General features: G+C 44.1%; 2 protein-coding genes across 6 annotated transcripts in view; both read right to left on the reverse strand.

Moving 5' to 3' along the window:
* FOXRED2 (FAD dependent oxidoreductase domain containing 2) overlaps positions 1–22,411 on the reverse strand; it is a 548,573-nt gene that overhangs the window by 82,331 nt on the left and 443,831 nt on the right. The window contains exon 9 of one of the 5 annotated variants that reach the window (XM_077278002.1): positions 618–713. The exons of 3 other annotated variants lie outside the window; for them this stretch is intronic. In XM_077278002.1, coding sequence (XP_077134117.1) covers positions 658–713 — 56 coding nt within the window. In that variant the 3' untranslated portion in view covers positions 618–657. Of the gene's footprint in view, positions 1–617; positions 714–10,815; positions 11,031–22,411 lie in introns of those variants that run through there. One more of the 5 variants, XM_077278001.1, reaches the window with a different exon arrangement.
* LOC143788142 (uncharacterized) lies at positions 6,874–10,756 on the reverse strand. Its single transcript, XM_077277550.1, has 3 exons — positions 10,477–10,756; positions 8,691–8,853; positions 6,874–7,882 (listed from the first exon to the last, which is right to left on the reverse strand). The coding sequence occupies exons 1-3, from the start codon at positions 10,628–10,630 to the stop codon at positions 6,874–6,876; spliced, it is 1,326 nt and encodes a 441-aa protein (XP_077133665.1). The 5' UTR covers positions 10,631–10,756.

The raw sequence follows: 22,411 nt of genomic DNA on the forward strand, positions 1-22,411 counted from the left end.
GACCCCAAACACACCTCCAGGCTGTGTAAGGGCTATTTGACCAAGAAGGAGAGTGATGGGGTGCTACAGCAGATGACCTTGGCTCCACAGTCACCAGACCTGAACCAAATCGAGATGGTTTGGGGTGAGCTGGACCCCAGAGTGAAGGCAAAAGGGCCAACAAGTGCTAAGCATCTCTGGGAACTCCTTCAAGATTGTTGGAAGACCATTCCCGGTGACTACCTTTTGAAGCTCCTCAAGAGAATGCCAAGAGTGTGCAAAGCAGTCAGCAAAGCAAAAGGTGGCTACTTTGAAGAACCTAGAATATAAGACATAATTTCAGTTGTTACACACTTTTTTGCTAAGCATATAATTCCACATGTGTTAATTCAGTTTCGATGCCTTCAGTGTGAATGTACAATGTTCATAGTCATGAAAATACAGAAAAATCTTTAAATGAGAAGGTGTGTCCAAACTTTTGATCTGTACTGTGTGTGTGTGTATATATATATATATATATATATATATATATATATATATATATATATATATATATATATACACACAAAAGCAAATATACAGGTATGCAGTCAAGAGTGTAGTAGTACAAGCGTAGGGTGTAGATAGATTGCAATTACCGTGTTATGTAGCATGTGACCACAGGGAGGCGCTGATTGATCACAGGTCCAATTCTTTGTTACGTGATTCTCTGGCCGTGTCAGCTAACGGGCCTCCTGCCAGTAGGCTCAGTCCAAAATGAGGAGCTGCCTATTATCCCCTAGGCTGCCCCCTCCCACACGCTGCGCCCACCCCTGGGCTTGTGCAGCCTCTCTCCTCCCATATCTGAGAGTATGGTTTTCTGTCCAAAACCATGGACACTCATAACTTCATAACTTTGCGCCTGAAGCTCTGAATGGAACCGCAGTGGCGCCACTGGGTTCTGCTGAATTTTATCTGCAAAGGGAGATCAAATAAGGCTACTGTATTTAATTCCTAGTAGCTATGCTTTATAACTCGATAAGAGTAGAGGCAGCGGTATAAGATGGGCTTGTGGGGAAAGGAATGCAGATTCCAATTATGTGCTCTGCTAGGCTCAGAGATATTGCATTCTTTTATTATAGGTCATTTTCTTATTTCAATATCTCAGATCCTTGCGCTGGTCTGGGATCTGTAGTGCCAGGATGTCTGCTTGAGTTAAACAAAGGACTCCAGTTGGCTGGTCCTGCACAAGAATTCACACCCCTGTGATAATTGCTGAACTTGGTGCTGGGAGACACAGGGTCTATGGTCTTTCGGTCCCCCTGGACAGAGCTTCAAAGGCTTATTTGCTTGGGGTAATTAAAAACAAACATGGATCTGCTCTGTCCAAGGAAGTGCCTTTGCTAGTTAATGAGGTGCCATTCTATAAAGTGTATTTGACTTGCCTTCTGGCCTCGGGAATGCCAAGGGTGGGGGCTGAGTTTGGAGCAAGTATTTTTGGGCCACAGTATCTGACAGGGAATTCTATCAGATATCAAAATGATATAATTTTCCCATATCTCACAGCGGCGATTACGCATTTTACGACAACAATAGCTCACTGAGACCCCACCACAGTGACGTGCACCCATATCACCCTCTCAGAGATCAAAAGCTACCAGCTTTTCTCAAGATATACTCACAACGTGAGTTACTCACCAAAGGTCTCTATAAGTTTGACGACCGTAAATTACAGAGAATGTAGAGTTTTCATCAGAAACGCCACTGCTGGCCTAGACCTCTCTTTTAATGAACAGATCGATCTATTGGTCATGAGGCTAGGAAATGAGACAACAGAACACGCAAAAAGCATCAGAGATATCAATATCAAGCACCAAAGCAGAGGCTTGTACATGTTATGGGAGAGGCTCGATGAGTGCTACGGCTCCTCAGAGATGATAGAAGAATTCCTCTTTAACCCCTTTCTGACCTCTGACGGGATAGTACATATGAGGTCAGATCCGCTGCTTTGATGCGGGCTCACGGCCGGAGCCCGCATCAAAGCCGGGACATGTCAGCTGTTTTGAACAGCTGACATGCGCCCGCAATAGTGGCGGGTGGAATTGCGATTCACCCGCCGCTATTAACTAGTTAAATGCAACTGTGAAAAGCTGACAGCAGCATTTAACTAGCGCTTCTGGACGGAAATGCGCGCATCAATTCGGCTAAATTAAAAAAAAAAGGATCCAGCGAATGTTGCCGCCGCATCAGTTTTTTTCCCCATAGACTTGTATTAGTGCCGGATTGCGCCAGATGATATTGCGTTTCGTCCGGTTTTCGCTGGATCCGCAAAATCTGCCGTTTCTGTAAAAAACGTCCATAGCAACATTTTTTGTCTCTAGAATGGAAGCCTATAGGAGCCGGAATGTGCCGGATCCGGAAAATGACGGATTCCGGCGCCGGATTCCGATTTTTTAAACTGAGCATGCTCCATATTTTATTTTATCCAATTATCCGGATATGTCAGTCGGATCCGTCACATCAGTTTTTCACAATCTGCGCCGGATCGGTTTTTTAAAACATTCGCCGGATTGTGCCTGATGTGTGAAAGTAGCCTTACATTGGCACACTTTTGGAAACACAATTTTTTTTTTTGTTAGGACGTTATAAGCGTTAAAAGTTGACCAGCAATTTCTCATTTTTCCAACAAAAATTAGAAAACTATTTTTTTAGGGACCACCTCACATTTTAAGTGAGTTTGGGGGGTCAATATGACAGAAAATACCCCAAAGTGACACCATTCTAAAAACTGCACCCCTCAAGGTGCGAAAAACCACATTCAAGAAGTTTATTAACCCTTAAGGTGCTTCATGAGAACTAAACCAATGTGTAAGAAAAAAAAAGGACATTTTACTTTTTTCATAAAAAAAATATTTTGGAACCAAACATTTTCATTTTCACAAGGGTATCAGGATAAAATGGACCAAAAAAATCTGTTGTGCAATTTCTCCTCAGTACGACGATACCCCTGATGTGGGGGAAAGCCACTGTTTGGGTGCATGGCAGGACTCAGAAAGGAGGGAGCACCGATTGACTTTTTGAAAGCAAAATTGGCTGGAATCAATGGCGGGCGCTATGTCGAGTTTGGTGACCCCCCTCATGTAACTAAACAGTGGAAAACCCCCAATTCTAACTCAAACCCTAACACAGCCCTAACCTCAACACACCCCTAACCCTAATCTCAACCCTAACCATAACCCTAACCCCAACACATCCCTAGCCCAAACCTAACCCCATCCATAACCCTAACCCAGCCCCAACCCTAGCTATAACCCCAACCATAACCCTACCCCTAACCTTAACCCAACTCTAACCCTAGCCCCAACCCTAACCAAAGCCCAAACCCCAAACATAAACCCAAATATAACTCCAGCCATAACCTTAACCCTAGCCCAACCCTAACCCTAGCTATAACCCCAACCATAACCCTAACCCTAGCCCAAACCTAACCCTACCCGTAATGGGAAAAAAAAATATTCTTTTAATTTTATTATTTTTACCTAACTAAGGGGGTGATAAAGGGGGGTTTGATTTACTATTTTTTTTTATTTTGACCACTGTGATAGGGTTTATCACAGTGATCAAAATTAACCAATAGGAGAAATCTCCTATTGTTGCTGGGTGCCGGCTGGCAGATCTTGGCGGTTGCACTGCGCCCACCATTTTTTTTCCCCGGAAGACGACGCCGGGGGACAGAGCCGGAGGGACCGGGGAACATCGCAGGTACCTGGGGAGCCCGGGGGACCCCATTTCTCTCTCCTCTGATGTGCTAGATGATATCGGGGAGAGGGAAATAAATAGAAAATCAGGTTTGGTTTTTTTTTGCGGTTGCCATTATTCCGTGAATAATGGTGATCGCAACACTGGGGTCGGTAAAAACTGACCAGAATCATGTTCTCCAGGGTTTCAGCTAGCCCCGGTAACCGATACCCCGGAGATTTTCTGACGCTGGGGGGTGATGTAACCTTATTTCTCAGCACCGTTGAGGAATAAGTACATTCTGTTTACTCCATTCTGCTTCTTTGTGGACTTTTTGAGCCAGCAGGCTAAGATCAGCAAAGATCACAGCTTCGACATTTCTACCGTAGATCCTGCAAACCCAAGAACAGGTAAGGCTACGTTCACATTTGCGCCTTTGGGCGCAGCGTTGTCGATGCAACGCATGACGCAATGAAAACGCACATAAAACGCAACATGTTTTGACGCATGCGTTGAACGCATGCGTCGAAAAACGCAGCGTTTTGTGTGCGTTTTCATTGCTTTTTTGCGAAAACGCTGCGTTTTTTGACACATGCGTTGTCAAACAATGATTCATTCTTTTACACAATTGCTGGGAAAAAAAAAACAATTTTGTGTCTAGACACTAGATAGGGACCACCAATGGATAGAGGAGGGTGGGTGTAATGGAATTTGTGTATATATACCCTGGCAGAGATGAATTCCTCCCATTTTGCTTGTGTTTACAGCATCATGATGGAGCGTTCCATGGAGAGTATCTACCTGAATATGGAGTTGGAGTTTGCCTTGGCTAATGCTTATGCTATTGCCTGTTACCATCAAAGGAAAAGAGAAAAACAGAGAAAGAGTCTTCATCGGCGCTTTTGGCTACACCCTATAGTGGAAGTCCGGGAGAGCCGTGGAGCCTACCATTGCTTGTTTGGCGAGCTAAATGACAACCTTGAAAAATATTTTGAATTTACCAGGATGTCTCAAGACAGCTTCCGATATCTGCTTCGTCTTGTGGAAGGATCCATTACCAGGCAGGACACACAGCTCCGGCGATCAATTTCTGCTGAGGAACGGCTGCTGGTGACTCTACGGTACGTTATCTTGCAATGTAAAGGCCTGTCATATGTTCAGCAATGTTTTCTTTTTTTTTTTTTTTGTTATTCTATTTATATATTTCAATGTACTTAATTTAATTTTTAAATTTATCTGTTTGGCAGTTTCCTGGCTACCGGAGAGACCTTGAGATCCCTGCATTTCCAATTCAGGATTGGAGTCTCCACACTTTCGGGAATTATTGCCGACACATGCCGCGCTTTGTGGGACAATCTCCGAGATGAATTTTTACCCCTCCCTACAACTGAATTATGGGAGGTCAATGCAAAAAAATTTGAACAACTGTGTTCTTTCCCTAACTGTATTGGAGCTGTGGATGGGAAGCACATTAGGATTACAAAGCCTGCAAGAAGTGGATCTCTGTTTTTTAATTATAAAAAATACTTTTCCACCGTGCTCATGACAATTGCAGGTGCGGACTGCAGGTTTATCGCCGTGGACATTGGAGCGTTTGGCCGTGCAAATGATTCACGGACATTTAAGGAGTCTGATATGGGCCGAAGATTATATCAGAACAATTTTAATTTCCCCCAGCCACGACCTCTTCCCAACACCGAAGGCCCGGCAATGCCATTTGTTGTGGTTGGGGATGAGGCATTTCAAATGTGTGCCAACCTATTAAAACCCTACTCCAGTCGGGGCTTGGACCACACAAAAAGTATTTTTAATTATAGACTGTCCAGGGCCAGAAGAACTGTGGAGTGCGCCTTTGGAATCCTGGTCTCCAAATGGCGGATTTTAGGATCCGCTATAAATCTGAAAATTGAGACAGTTGATGAGGTGTTGAAGGCTTGTGTGGTTCTCCACAATTATATTATTGCTAAAGAGAGAGTCAACGTGGAACTAGATGAACCCATATCAAACCCATTGCCCGATTACCAAGATCATCCTCTGAGGACAACTTTGGAAATTGGGCAGATGAGGGATCGATTAGCTTCCTATTTTGTTTCAGATGTTGGCCGTGTGTCATGGCAAGATCAAATGGTGTAGTGTAGATTTTAACAGTACTTTATCCTGCTTTTAACTTTAAATGTCAGTATTTAGATTTTTATTAAGCACAATAAATTTATTCTAAGATTTAAACACTATTGAGTCCATAAAATTTTACCAGCCTAATGTAATGTTCTTTCAATGTTGTAATGTACCTAGATTTTCTACTGTGTTGTGCTTTGAATAAACGTACTTTAGTTTGCCTTTCCGTTACAAAAAACTGCTTCCCTTTTTTTTTATCAATGTTGTTGTCAATAAAAAAATGCTAAAACAAACGCAATGTCCTAGAACCAAATGTGTGTACCACAAATAATGTGAGCACCAGTTCCCAAATAGACTCTGCCAAACCACCCCACTTGCTCACATAGCCGTGTGTTCCATAGTTTTAAGCGAACATGATCGGCTCCCACCTTGTCAAGCAATTAAGCTTGCAGACTAGTTGCATATGGAACCTGGCTTCATGTAGCGGGGGGCTGAAGCAGGTTTTCTGCCGCTGCAGCTGCATGTGCCGCGGCTGTGTGGCAGGCACTACACATGCATGGCGAGGCCAACAAATAGGCCTGGGTTGTGGATGTGTTCTGCCTGTCACACAGCCTCTGAACATGCGGCTCATAATCCGCACTCCATGAAGCCGGGGCCCATATGCTACAAGCCGGCAAGTGTTTTGCTTGCCAAGGAGGGAGCCGATCATGTTCGCTCAACTCTAGTGAGTTAACACTATTGAACTCAGGATGCTGGAAAACGTCCTGAGTCAAATAGTGGCGACACTTGTCCACGTGACCATTGCTACCACCTCACCTGACCCATAACCTTACAGTATGTTTGAAAATTGTTATATTTTTGAATCCTCTTTGTGTTTGTAACACCTCATAGTACAATGAGAGACACCCAAAACAAACAGAAAACAAAATAGATAAAATAGTGTCAGACATTGCAGATACGAGGTGTGAAAAAGAAAAGATTTATGTATGCGGCGCACGGTGTGAGTTGCTGCAAACTTATTTTAGAACAAGAAACTCCAATTTTGTTAGCAAAATAACAATTTTAATAAGGGGGACACAAAAAGAAAAATGTGGAAAGGTTTAAGGGGTAGGAACGTCCGCAATTAATGGCGAATGATATCCCCCGGTTTGGGAGTGGGTGGAGGGGGAGGAGGAGGAGGAGGAGTATACCGTACTGTAAAATACTTGAAGGTATCTCTGACCACCCTGTGGCCGACGGTGGCGAGATTGCCAACGCAGGAGGGGAGGGAGGAGGCACGACCAGTCTCCTAGTCACTGTTGACTGGCTCTGGCTACTCCTGCTCCGGCTAGACCCCGGCCGAGAGCTCGGTGTTGATATTGGAGCAGCCAGAGCCACCGTAGCTGTCCGTGTTTTTTTGCGTTTTCTCCTCTCTCCCTCTGGGTGGTGTTCTGCATGGCATCTTCTGGAACTGGAAGGCCTGGCAGGAGCAGGACTTGGCGGCTCGTTTCGATGGTGGCGGCGGCCCTCAGCACGCGGACCTCTGTGGAGTTGCTCTGCAGCAGGAGTCGGAGTCATGCTAGCCAGCGATGGTACTATGGGCATTGTAGTCGCTGACTGCATGACCTGAGCCTGCTGCAGAGCAGTCACGTAGGCATTGTTGCAGGCCTGCATCACCAAAATCTGGAGTTCCGGCGTAAGATGTTCCACCATGCCCTTCGCAATGGCACTAAAAAAATGTTTTGCCGGCCTCGAGAGCTCGGATTCCATTGTTTCAAGGCGCCGGTCGATATTGGACAGAGCAGTGTCCATTCTATCGCCCAGCGCCTTGAAACAATTCTGGAAGACCATGCCCAAATGCAAAAATTCGGGCATTAGCGGCCTGTACGAGGCCCGCTGACGCTGTCGGGAATACCCGAAGGAAGGAGCGCCAGTGGCCTCGGCCAGGGGAACACCTGATGGACCGGCTGCCGGTTCTCCAGATGATGGTGCAAGCCTGCTCTCGCTGTGGAATGGCTGTGACGGGTCAGATGGCGATTCATGAAGGACCGCTCCAGATGGCCGAACAGGCTCGAGGGTGCTGCTGTGTGTTCTGTGAAAACATAAGGAAAACATTAGTATACAAAATATAACATTTTACATTCGCCACCTCCTGTGTAATAAAAAGTTAATATTGCATCACACAACAGTAAAACAATTTTAAATAATTGTAAAGGGTCAGTTCCGTCTGTCAGTCTGTCTGTCCTGCAGTACCGGTTTTCATTCGCTGATTGTTCTGGCCAGCTGCCTGTCATGGCTGACGCGACCAATCAGCGACGGGCACAGTCCATAATAAAATGGCCGCTCCTTACTCCCCGCAGTGAATGCCTGTTGCCCGCATACTCCCCTCTGTCACGATAAACACTTACCAGCGGTAACCGTGGCCGCCGTTACACCTTGATGTTACAAACTTTTTAATATTGACGCTGCCTATTATAAAATATATATAAAAATAACCAGGCTATACTCAACCATGGTTGCCGTTTGTGATGTCCGCCATGGTTTACGCTTATCGTCGGACCTGCCATGACGTCACGGTCATGTGACCGAGACGTCATCACAGGTCCTGCGATCAGACCAACCCTGGGAACGGATCCTGCCGTGGACTATAAGGTCTCCCGTGTCAATTTTTTTTTTATTTTTTTTTTGGAAAACTGTGACAAACCAGGATGGGCAATATACAACGCCACTATTAAATATTGTACGTGGCTGGGTAATATACTATGTGTCTCTGTGCTGTACTACGTCACTGGCCAATATACTAAATGGCTGGGCAATATACTACGTGGCTGGACAATATAGTACGTGAACATGCATTTTGTACAATACCCGATGTGTTTGAATAGGTACTAAATACTTACTCTCGGCGGGCAAGGACCGGTCTCAGGAACGGGAGAAGTCTGGTGTGCTTGTACGTAGATGTCCTTGCCGCAGCAGCACCACTACGAGCCTGTTCCTCCTCCTTCCGCAGACCACTATTGAAACGGTCCTTCATGGAACGCCATCTTGTCCTCAATTTTTTGACTGTGAAAAAACAAAACCCCCCAAAAAATTTTGAGAAACATTTTCAAATGATAACGCAACTGAAGATCCTATTCGGAAAACTATACCCCTACACTATAGTGTAGGGCCCCCTAGGGGCTTACTAGGCTTTTTCTCCACTCAATCTCTTTCTATCTGATACTATCCCCTCCATGCCTCCAATGCTCCTGGGAATAGTCTGTCGTAATTAATTGAAAATCTAATTTATGGTTCTTTTATAGTCTATTTAGCTTTGATTATTGTTTCTTAGTCCCCAATGTGGGTAGTGTACTTGATCTATACAGGCTTGATCTATGTCTAATATGACTAATGATACCGTAGTGGATGTCTTACCGATAAGAGAAATAATATGCACATAATATGGTGGTAAAACACTAGGGATGCAGAATAAATGATATTTGGTAAATGCATCACTTGGTGATTTGCGCATGGAAACTGGGTAGCTATTTGTTACAGTTATCGGGCGGTATTTAAATAAATAGATGACCGCAATCTGATAGCGCAGGAGCTTTAAGAGTGTTTGCGTTCCATAAGATACTGCAAGTTAGAGCGCATGCGCATAGAAAAGCTTGCGATCCAGAGTAGCTATGGTAGTCAGCTGTCTTACCCTTTAGTCAGCTGATGGGGTCAGATGATCTCACATCCGGCCGGATGTTCAGCTTCGGGCTGTGCACGGCCCGGATGTTGGTACGTGAGATGCATTATATAAAAAGCGGGCATGCATTTACCTAACACGCGCATGGATTGGCAGCGTCGGCTGGACGGACACACTATAGTAACCCCGATGATATCCCCTGAGGAGTTGAAAACGAAAAGCGTCGGGACAAAAAGGGGAGAACATCCACCGCCGCCAGTATAATAGAGTACAGCGAATGACTATGGCTTGATGCGGGTGAGATCGTTCTTTATTATTTCTACAAGAACCAGCCACAATCAATGGTTTTTCTAGTGAGCCTATTAAGGTTACGGAATAGTCTTGGATAGACTGAATACCGATGTAATTTTGGCAAGTGTGAAACCATTGTTGTATTCCAGACTGCAGTGTATAAAGGATTATGGTATCTACTGCTAGACTGGGATGAAAAAACCTCTTAGTGGTGTCACATGTCCAAGGCTCTTACTTTGATGGTAGTACTGATGCGCTATGCTTATGCTACAGGATATTAGTGACCATAAAGGTTCTGTGCTGTTGTACCCTAATTGAATATTCCTGAATAACGTATCAGGGCTATAGGGTATAGTTTTCCGAATAGGATCTTCAGCGCTAATTTCCACAGTTATCTGTATGTTTTGTTTGTATTGTGCATTTCTGCATTTTTAATGAGAGCTTAAGGCTTTTAAGATAAGAAGTAAAAGTTATATTTTATCCTATATGAGTTGTTGATAAAAATTTTTTGGGGTAAATACCATCGGCTGAATAAGATAACGCAACAAACTTGTAGGAGTTGATCGCATCACACACGGTTGTGTATCCTGGCCTGATGTGTCAGAGAGGCATTTCAGCAATAAATAAGATAACGCAACAAACTTGTAGGAGTTGATCGCATCACACACGGTTGTGTATCCTGGCCTGATGTGTCAGAGAGGCATTTCAGCAATACTTACCAAAGTTATCTTTGTCCGCGGATGAAGCTGTGTCAAAGCCATCCCACAGCGATTGGGCAACCTCCGTCCACATACGCCTCAAAACGACCTGGTCCGCGTGCCGGGGGTCACGGCTGTCCCACAACGGGCCTCGCTCCTGGATAGAGGCGACCATGATATCTACGTCTATCTCCTCATCTTGGTCCCGTTGTGAAACCTAGAATAATTGGAAAACATTAATGTTTGCAATCTAAATAAAAATAGCTCTCTCCCCCCCCCACCCAAAAAAAAAAAAAAAAATTGAAATTGTTAAAAAAAAAAAAAAAAAAAAAAAAAGGTTGTTGGAAAAAATACTTACTCGCCGTCTTGCCACCACAACTTGGCCCCGAGGTCGCTGCTCCTGCTGGCGCGCTTCCTATTCCTCACTTGAAGAAGCCTGGAAAATAGTTTTACAACAATTGAGTGACACGTATACAAATGACAACGAATAGTAAGCAACAGTAGATCATGTACTCACCTGACTCCCCTGCGCTGTTGTGTGGCTTGACTCGCTGGCCATGGTAACAAGATAAATTCTGCAAGGAAAACCCCCCAAAATTTTTTGCATTAACAGAATGCACAATTATACACAGCCACATAGAGGAAAATATAAAAAAAAACATACATAAGCATTACGAACACAACGAACAGTGCACTCATATTACAATGCCAACTGAACAAGCGCTGAGCAAACCACACCGCCATACATTGAAACTACAAAGGCAGAGACAACATAATGCCAGAGTATAGCAAAAGCAGAAGAGAACAGTCCCAGAAAAGATAACAAAACAAATAAACAACAGACCCTATGTACTAATCCAAAAAATACACATATCTTTTTTTAAAAAATAAATAGTTTTTTTTCAGAAAGGCACAAGAAAAGGCAAACCAAAAAAAAATAAAAAAGGAAAATAAAAGTCAATCCTGGATAGACCACCATACTTTACAATAAAACCAACAAGGCCGGAAACAATGAAACGCCATCATATAACGCCAGAAATACATCACAACCAGAATAAAAAAAAAAACCCAAAAATGGAAAATAAAAGTCAATCCTGGATACACCACCATACTTTACAATAAAACCAACAAGGCCGGAGACAATGAAACGCCATCATATAACGCCAGAAATACATCACAACCAGAATAAAAAAACACCCCAAAAAAATGGAAAATAAAAGTCAATCCTGGATACACCACCATACTTTACAATAAAACCAACAAGGCCGGAGACAATGAAACGCCATCATATAACGCCAGAAATACATCACAACCAGATTAAAAAAACACCCCCCAAAAAAGGAAAATAAAAGTCAATCCTGGATAGACCACCATACTTTACAATAAAACCAACAAGGCCGGAGACAATGAAACGCCATCATATAACGCCAGAAATACATCACAACCAGAATAAAAAAACACCCCCAAAAATGGAAAATTAAAGTCAATCCTGGATACACCACCATACTTTACAATAAAACCAACAAGGCCGGAGACAATGAAACGCCATCATATAACGCCAGAAATACATCACAACCAGAATAAAAAAACACCCCAAAAAAAGGAAAATAAAAGTCAATCCTGGATAGACCACCATACTTTACAATAAAACCAACAAGGCCGGAGACAATGAAACACCATCATATAACGCCAGAAATACATCACGACCAGAATAAAAAAAAAAACAATGTCCATTACACAACCACAGTATAGACGGTGAAAGTGCATAACAAACAAATACACAACTTGCTATAAATTTTAAAAAATCAAACACAAAGAAAATGCGCAGATCCATTCTATACTTACATCTCTTGAAAGCAGATGATGCAGATGATATAGAGCTTGTCTGTTCTCTGTCCTATGCAGCAGCCAAGTGACAAACAATGCAAAACTTTATTTATATATGTCGGATGTTTTTTAACTGTCTAGACACCGTCTAGACACTGTTTTGTGTTATTTTATTAAACGACGCATGCGTCGCACAACGCAGTACGATGCACGCACTTGCGTCCGTTGTGTTGTCTATTGTGTTCAATGAGGATAAAAATGCAATTACGACGCACGGGCGACGCATGCGTTTTTTCCAAAATTTTCGACGCTACAAAAATGCAACATGTAGCGTCGGCCGCGCCCCCCCAGGTGCGGCCAAACGACGCATGCGCCGTGAAACGCAACAAAACGCATGACAACGCATGTCCATGCATCCCCAATGTTAAAGATAGGGGCGCATGACGCATGCGTCGTTATGCCCAAAGGCGCAAATGTGAACGTAGCCTAAGCCTGCTCCAGTCCGTAACCACAGAGGTACACATATCTCCATGCACAAAATAAATGCGTCTTCTACAGATTCATCATACAAGACATGGAGTACCGCAATAACTGAAGGATCACTAAGGAAAGACCCAAACAGGAAGTGCACCTCACATAAAATGGAAAAATCTCTTAAATACCGTAGATTCTCCCTCAAAGATAACAACATATGCTACAGGTTGCAAAGCTAGAGATGGCAAAGCCAGTATTACTTGTTCGTAGTGTAACAGCCAAGAGCACAATACAGCTCTACATCCAGGGCCAGCACCACTGCTACTCCTTGGAGAAACGAGGAGGTACCAGTCCTGCTGCTGGGCTGTTGCCATCCTACAGCCCCCTTCACATCTTCTGGTGTACTGGCCTGTCTGCTGGTTCCAAATCAGCTCAGACTCTGGACACTGTTGACAGACACAGCTATCCTTTTTGCCATAGCTCACATTCAGGGGCGGACACAGACAGCTTGGGGCCCCTGTGCAGGAAACGTGTCTGGGCCCCCCTCCTTTAAAGGCGACAAAGCTACAATATATATATATATATATATATATATATATATATCTCCACACACATACATGTATATATATTAAATAGTCTCCTTTATTATGTATATTGCCGTCCCTTATTATACAGTGCCCTCTCCTATTATCTACTACACAGACCCTTACATATTGGATTTTATAGAGCCCTGTGTTTTTATTACATACCGTCCTGTCTTGTTAGATGTGAAATGCAGAAGAAAGCTTCTTTTCTAAAGGAGGAGCTGATGGACTGGTAGTCTGGTCACCGGCTCCTCCATCAGTAGTCATTTTATATCTAACAAGAGAGGGGACTATGTAATAAAAGAAGGCGCTGTGAATAATAAAAATATCAAGAATACACTATGTAAGAGACTGCACTGTACATAACAGCAGAGGAAGCTATATAATAGAGGGCATCATACATAGCTAGAGAGGATGGAATAAGGGACGGTGTTATACATAACAAAAGAGGAAACTATGTAACTAAGGATGGTTTTATACATAATGAGTACACTATACACTAAGGGACTGTGCTAAAGATAAGTGAGTACACTATATGCTAAGGGACTGTGCTATACATAATAAGTGAGTACACTTTATACTAAGGGACTGTGTTAGACATAATAATTATCGATAATAACGTCTTTCTCCACCTCCCCCTGTTCCTAAATCCATTATAAATCCCCCTTCCTCCCATCCCAATCCCCCTTCCTCTCACCCAAATCCCCCACATTCCTCATTGTTCTCCTCCCCCCGCATCCCATCATTGCCCTCTTCCCCACCTCCTTAATTGCCCTCTTCACCACCTTCATAATTGCTTTCTCCCCACCACCCCATTATTGCCCATTCCACCACCTCCATCATTGCCTTCTCCCCACCACCCTATCATTACCCATTCCATGACCTCCATCATTTCCTCCTCCCCACCACCCCATCATTAAACATTCCAGGACCTCCATCATTTCCTTCTCCCCACCATCCCATTATTGCCCTTTCTACCACCCACATAATTGCTTTCTCCCCACCACCCCTATCATTGCCCTCTCCGTTAACCCAATCATTGCCTTCTGCCCCATCACCCCCATAATTGCCCACTCCGTCAACCCAATCATTGCCTTCTGCCTCATCACCCCCATCATTGCCCTCTCCTCCACCAAGGGCTGCCACTAGGAATTTCAGAGCCCCATGCTGTCAAAATTTTCGGGCCCCTTGAGACTCCGCTAAGGCTTCACCCCAGCTCTGCCTCCACAACTCGAACCTTCCACAGTCTCATTGCCCACTCTTGGAAAAACTCCACTTCTGCACCACGTCCTCACCAATCACACATTAACAGTTCCCATCAAACACCAGATTACATACATAGCCTGCAGCTTTCGTTTTGGCAAAGTCAGGAGTGGAACAATCAGAGGAGAAGTATAATAGAAACACGTCACCACTTCCGCATTTATCGCCGCTCCTGGTTTTGGCTTACAAATACTAATGTATAATACTGACCACATACTGAACGTATGAACGTGGCCTTAGGATAGGTGATTACTTGTTTTCACAGGAGAACAAATGTAAGTGCATCTTTTCTACTGTGTAATAGTCACAGGACAGGGAGGGGTAAAACCTCCAAGTATTTCGACTGTATTGGAAATCAATAATCTTCCCCTTATTGATATCAGTGAGAACAAGTGACCTCAATACACAACACAGTCCCCTATACCAAGACAAATAATACCAAATAAAAGCAACAAATACCGCCACACCGTGACCAGACCACAAATTACCACCACATAGTGACCAAATAATATCACATACAGGGGACACATACCACCACACCATGACTAAACCACATGTTACCACCATATAATGACCGAATATCACATACAGGAGACAAACACTGCCACACCGTGACCAGATCACATTTAACCACCAGAGTGACCGAATGATATCACATACCAGGGACAAATACCGCCACACTGTGACCAGACCATATTATCATCATATAGTGAACGAATAATACCACATACAAGGTAGAATTACCACCACACTATGACCACGACACGCCATTACTGATGTAGTGATACCAAAGATGTGTATTTTTTTTGTACTTCCTAACTTGAAGGAGGGTAAGTTGAACTTTTTTTCATATTTTTCAAAGCATTTTTCTTTTACTTTTCTCTGTATTGTTAGTACTGTTAGGGGGCTTGAACCTTCAATAATCCGATTACTTGTGCTATATTTAGCAGTGCCACAGTATTGCTGATTATTGTAAAAATCACAATCTCCTATGAAAGTCAGCTGCAGGCTGGTTTTCACAGAAATCTGTCATGACAGGCACAGGCTGTCAACAGGCCTCTGGCCATCATAGCAACCCATCAGCTCCCCACCATCATGTCACAAGAGTGCCAATGGATGCATTGATCAACACTCTCCCCTGCCGACATGCTGTAAATGCTGCTGTCACAGATCCACAGCGGTGTTTAACAGGTGAACAGTTGCTGTTAGTGACAGATGATGGCTGAATATCACTGCCATCATTTGTCAGGAAATATGCGGGATCAGCTTGCGAACCCGCATGAAGGCAGGAAGACAACATATGATGTAAGCAGTATGTCATATTTCGTTAAGGGCTTATACAGTCTGTGGAGATTTTTCAAAACTAGTAGTAGGCAAAAATGATGTAGCTGACTACAGTATATCAATGCATCAGTGTATAACTATATATATGAAGTGCACTCATAGTACATACCTATATAAAATGTATACATACTGTAGAATATGCCCATGTATAATAAACACCTGTGTCTACTGCATATGTGACATACTATACAATAATGTATAAGGGTATGGTTCCACGGTCAGGAATCGGCAGCGCTTTGGATGCAGCACATGTCCGATCGGTCCGAAGCACTGCCGGCTTTTGTACGAGTGATGATTCCGCATGTGTTCATTGAACCATGCGGAATCACCGCATCCTATACATTGGACTGTGATATTTATCTTGCGGAGACTGAGCGTCTCCGCAAGATAAATAGACATGCTACGGTCTAGAAAGATGCGCCGCATGTCCGTCTTCGCAGGGAAGCTGCGGGTGCCGCTGCATACATAGTGGACATTGGATTCCTTGAAATCTCATGCACTATGCTGTAACATCCAGCTGCTGCGGATTGGATGCTGCGGATGTACACAGCGTCCAATCTGCAGAGTTTACTGACAGTGGAAACATACCCTTATATGTGTCTATGTATTGTACCTGTGTGTTTAATGCAACAGATACAGTATATGTGAAAAAGTCTCCACTGGGGGATGGACTCAGGGGTCAGTCCCAGCCTGGATCTGATACTGCAGTGATGACTGGAGTCCCGTCAGAGAATAGACCCAGTGATTTAGTGACTGTGTTCCCGAGTTCTGAGCTCTCTGGTCCCTGCTGTGTGTGGATGAAAATTCTGCACTGACCAGAGAACACAAAGCTCCGGGGGTCATAGTCAGTAAATCACTGCTTCTAGTCTCTGACTGCAGCCCCTGCCTCCCTTCTTTACTCTGCAAACAATCCGTCACATTCAGACCGTTCTTTACCTCCTGTTCAGGGGGTGATTGAGGTCCTGCACACAGCTGCAGCTTCTTTCCAGGCATGAGTGTGCAGACGAAGTTCTGCACAGGCTGGAAGTGTGTGCAGGGAGAAGGGGGTGATCTAACAACAAGCACCAGACAGGAGGAGCAGCTGTGAAGAAGACAGGAGATGTCTCACCTCTGCGCATGGATCCTATCCTGAAGCTGCACGCCGGCAGCTTCCTGTCTCGCACAGCCGCAGCGCAGAATGATGATGTCATTCAGCCGCTGCTGTCTGTGTGAGAAAGGAAGCAGGATGGATTCATTCCTTGCAGATCCGTTGCCATTTTCTCTTGCAGGCAGCGGAGCTGCAGGGATTGCTCCCTGCCTGCCGCACATGAGGGCAATCTGGCCAGGGGGCCTTCGGGGCCGGATAGACTGGCCAGATTGCCCTCTATATTAGCCGCCCTGCAGGGGCCCCCCAGAGCCTCCGGGCCCCGGTGCAGCCGCACCGGTTGAACCGGCGGTATGTCCGCCCATGCTCACATTGATGTGTGGTCCTGGTTGAGCTGCACTATCTGAGCAACTTCTGTGGATTGTAGACACCTCATGCTACTGTAGGGGTTAGAGCAATGACAAAGTGCAAGAGTGAACAAAACAGCCAAAAAGGATGAGAACAGAGAAATGGTTTGTGATCACCCCTGCAGAACAACTCTTTTATAGTGGTTGTCTTGCCGATTGCCTAACATTTCTACCTGTTGTCTGTTCCATTTGCACAACGGTAGGAGAAATTGATTCACAATCAGTGATGCTTCATAACTGGACAGGTTGATTTCACAGAAGTGTGAATGACTTGGAGTTACATTGTGTTCTTTAAGTGTTCTCTTTTTTTGAGCAGTCTATATTTCACCCTATACATGACAATACACAGACATATCTATAAATACACAAGTGTCATGTATAGGGTACAATATATTAATATGTACTATATATCTCATCAGACCCTAATGTAGCACATTACACTTATCTATGTAGAAGCCTTTTTCTATCAGGTGCTTGAGGAAAACAGTGGGCAGGGGCGCCGCTATCATGAGGCAAGTTGAGCCCTTTGCTTCAGGTGGCAGTCATCACTGAAAGCCAGGGGGCGGCAGTGCGGCAGTCAGAACAAGTGGTGCCGACTCTCCATAATCCCTGTGTCAGGACTCTGAACATTTTTTACCTGTTGTGCATTACTGCCCTTTTTCAAGATGGCGTCTTTGGTCTCATGTGCACTGTGTCTCCTGCTATAAAACTCCACCCCAGCCTTCAGTCTGTGCTAGAGTATTCTGCCTTGCATCCAGCTCCTGACCTCTGATTACTCTCTGGCTATACACCTGCTCCTGTGAACCTGTGTGGTGATCCTGCTACTCTGCTCTGAGTTCCTGCTGCATACACAAGTTTTCAGTAATCCTCCTTCATCTGCTGTTCGTGTTTGCTTCCATCTGCATTTGCTGGTCATGTAGGCTGTTGCTGCTTTTGCAATAACCTGAGACTATTAACCAGGCCTCCCTGGTTGAGCTAAGATATGATTTGAACTGCCTAATAAGCATATCTATCTGTGCCTGGACTAAGACAAGGATTTATTCGTGTCAAGTATCCTCAAGAATAACTGTGCTTCATAGACTTTCTGCTTCATTGCATTTTCCTCTGAAGTTTCCTATAGACTGCTAAGCTGCGTTTAATATTTACACCAAGTGTTGTGGACGTGAGTTTCTCTCTGCACCTGTTTGAATCACCGTGTGATAATATAGACTTTACCACTTATAAAACTGTGTCCTGTAGTTGTCTTGTTTCACACAAAGAGTCTCCTGAGTTATCCCCTAATTATTACACCCTGACATCCCTGAGTGTCACTAGTGCGGTGCGCGCACCGCTGCTCACAACCGACAACATAGGTAATGTCATCCCTGAACAGAGTTTGTCCGGACCAGAAGGTGACTGTTACGGTGCTGGCCGACACTCACAGAGCAGAAGAGTAAGTAAACATAATCTCCCTCCTGCACGCACTGCATGCTGCATGGCTCTGTCACTCACCGGGGGTCTGCAGGGCTGTGTTGTGTGTCTGCAGAGTCTGCCTTTGAAGTCCTGCTATCTGAACACTATATGGCCACTTCCCTCCCTCCCCATCCCCACTCCACCAAACTGCCTCCCTCATGGACTCATCTTAGGTGATATTCTTCTCATTCCTCTGCAGTTCTTACATGGAGATACAGACCCCGCAGGTCCCACCACATGAGACGTATACACACCGCAGAGCTGAGATACACGACGGATACAGCGCAGAGCTGAGATACATGATGGATACAGCGCAGCACTGAGATACATGACGGATACAGCGCAGAGCTTAGATACACAATGTACAGCACAGACCAAAAGTTTGGATACACCTTCTTAAAGCTTTTTCTGTATTTTCATGACTATGAAAATTCTACATTCACACTTAAGGCATAAAAAATATGAATTAACACATGTGGAATTATGCACTTAATTTCAGTTGTTTCACACCTTTTTGTTATGTCTTATATTCTAGGTTTTTTAAAGTAGCCACCTTTTGCTTTGATGACTGCTTTGCACACTCTTGGCATTCTCTTGATGAGATTCAAGAGGTAGTCACCGGAATGGTTTTCACTTCACAGGTGTGCCCTGTCAGGTTTAATAAGTGGGATTTCTTAAATGGGGTTGGGACCATCAGTTGTGTTGTGCAGAAGTCTGGTGGATACACAGCTAATAGTCCTACTGAATAGACTATTGGAATTTGTATTATGGCAAGAAAAAAGTAGCTAAGTAAAGAAAAACGAGCGGCCATCATTACTTTAAGAAATGAAGGTCAGTCAGTCTGAAAAATTGGGAAAACTTTGAAAGTGTCCCCAAGTGCAGTGGCAAAAACCATCAAGCGCTACAAAGAAACTGGCTCACATGAGGACCACCCCAGGAAAGGAAGACCAAGAGTCACCTCTGCTTCTGAGAATACGTTTATCCGAGTCACCAGCCTCAGAAATTGCAGGTTAACAGCAGCTCGGATTAGAGACCAGGTCAATGCCACACAGAGTTCTAGCAGCAGACACATCTCTACAACAACTGTTAAGAGGAGACTTTGTGCAGCAGGCCTTCATGGTAAAATAGCTGCTAGGAAACCACTGCTAAGGACAGGCAACAAGCAGACTTGTTTGGGCTAAAGAACACAAGGAATGGACATAAGACCAGTGGAAATCTGTGCTTTCGTCTGATGAGTCCAAATTTGAAATCTTTGATTCCAACCTCCGTGTCTTTGTGCGATGCAGAAAAGGTGAACGGATGGACTCTACATACCTGGTTCCCACCGTGAAGCATGGAGGAGGTTCATCTTGCAGCGGCATGCTATTCCATCCGGTTTGCGTTTAGTTGGACTATCATTTATTTTTCAACAGGACTGTTATGTCCCATGAATGAGACATTTTACAGACTGTCCTGTACATTTTACATGCTGTATTGCAGTTTCTCATAATGTTTATTGTTGCTATGTGTTCGTGTGTTTTGCATAGCTGAAATCCTCCCTTTCCATGAAGTTTGTCCCTTCTGTCTCCCCCTGCTGGGTGTCATGTCACTTCACTTCCTTCTTCTTCTGCCTGTGTCTCAGTCTCCATCTTGGCTTCATTAGAGGCACATGTGCTTTCAGCTTGTCTCAAAGAAAGTCTTTTTTATCTGCTGCTGCTGTTTATGCAGTCAACAAGGATTCTTAAACAAATCAAAGTCTCTTCTGGATTCTTCATAACATGTGTGCCGGCAGCTGAGTTAAGCTATCTGCGAACACCGCCAATTGTAAGTAGGGTGAAGAGATTCAGCATCTCACAGAGCCATATTTGCAGCCACAGGCCACGGGGACAGGACAGTAAAAAAGACTTACCAGATTCATCTGTAAAGCCACCAACAGCTTCTATAAAGCTACAGAACTTCCTGCAGAGCATCTGCTCTCAGCATATAAGAGACTATGAAAATCATATAAAAAGAAAGCACCACGAAAACCGAAGTAATTAAAAATTACAAAAGTTTATTAGGTAAACATATAAAAAGTAATAACCAAAGAAACAATAAGGGATGGGACAGGGTAAGCCAGAATCAGGTGGCAACATAGACTGTTGTGAACTCTATTTTTAGGCTCCCTCTAGTGGTCACAAGCGGTACTGTGCAGTGTTGTCTTTCTGCAGGTTGGCTGCATCAGCTGGTTCGTTATCCTTGGTTGGTTTCCTATTTAGCTCACCTGGATACTCAGTTCCTTGCCTGCTATCAATGTATTCAGTGCTCTTCAGATTCCTTGTGATTACCTTGCTCCCAGCCTCTCCAAGACAAGCTAAGTTTTTGTCCGTTCATTTTTTGATTATCAGCATTCATCATGTTTCTTGTCCAGCTTGCTAAGATGTGATCTCCTCGCTTGCTGGATGCTCTAGGGGACTGAGTTTCTCCCCCCACACCGTTAGTTGGTGCGGGGGTTCTTGAAATCTCAGTGTGGATATTTTGTAAGGGTTTTTTACTGACCGCACAGACCCCTTTACTATTTTCTGCTATCTAGTATTAGTGGGCCTCATTTGCTGAATCTGTTTTCACCCCTGTGTATGTGCCTTCCTCTTACCTCACCGTTATTATTTGTTGGGGGCTTCTATATCTTTGGGGATTATTTCTCTGGAGGCAAGAGAGGTCTTTCTTTCTCTCTAGGGGTAGTTAGTTCCTCAGGCTGGCTCGAGACGTCTAGGATTTTTAGGCACGTTCACCGGCTACTTCTAGTGTGTTTGGATAGGTTCAGATTTGCGGTCAGTCCAGTTTGCCACCTCCCTAGAGCTTGTCCTATGTTTGTTACTTAGCTGGAGTAATTTGTGATCCTCAACCACTAAGGATCATAACAGTATAGCAGGCCTTAAAAGTGTTTAATGCATCGCAGAAGTGGGATAAAAAGAAGACCTGAGTACATTTTTTTTTTTCCTCCCGCTTTTCCTTTGCTGCACTCTGTTTAGCTTCTTTCATCCCCTTGAACTCTGGGTGGTTTTGAGCTCAGCTGCAGACATGAATGTTCAGACTCTGGCTTCTAGTGTGGATCGTCTTGCTGCACGGGTGCAAAGTATTCAGGATTTTGTTATTCATAGCCCTATTTCAGAACCAAAGATACCCATTCCTGAGTTGTTTTCTGGAGATAGATCTAGGTTTCAGAATTTTAAGAATAATTTTAAGTTATTTCTGTCTCTGAGACCTCGTTCCTCTGGTGATTCCACTCAGCAAGTTAAAATTGTTATCTCCTTGTTGCGTGGCGACCCTCAAGATTGGGCTTTCTCTCTGGCGCCAGGAGATCCTGCATTGCTTAATGTAGATGCATTTTTTCTGGCTCTTGGACTGCTTTATGAGGAGCCTAATCTTGAGAATGAGGCAGAAAAAGTGTTGCTAGCTATCTCTCAAGGTCAGGATGAAGCAGAGGTGTATTGTCAAAAATTTCAGAAATGCTCGGTGCTTACTCAATGGAATGAGTGTGCCCTGGCTGCAAATTTCAGAGA

This window comes from Ranitomeya variabilis, chromosome 8 (genome assembly GCF_051348905.1).
Source record: "Ranitomeya variabilis isolate aRanVar5 chromosome 8, aRanVar5.hap1, whole genome shotgun sequence".
In the NCBI taxonomy this organism is placed as follows: domain Eukaryota; kingdom Metazoa; phylum Chordata; class Amphibia; order Anura; family Dendrobatidae; genus Ranitomeya; species Ranitomeya variabilis.

What these genes read in the sequence shown, in the direction of transcription:
- LOC143788142 (XM_077277550.1), bottom strand. Translation starts at nt 10,630, where the DNA reads ATGGTCGCCTCTATCCAGGAGCGAGGCCCGTTGTGGGACAGCCGTGAC. An exon ending in CGCGGACAAAGATAACTTTG is followed by an intron (nt 8,854 to 10,476) that starts GTAAGTATTGCT and finishes GTTTTTTCACAG; the next exon opens with TCAAAAAATTGAGGACAAGA. An exon ending in CCGGTCCTTGCCCGCCGAGA is followed by an intron (nt 7,883 to 8,690) that starts GTAAGTATTTAG and finishes ATGTTTTCACAG; the next exon opens with AACACACAGCAGCACCCTCG.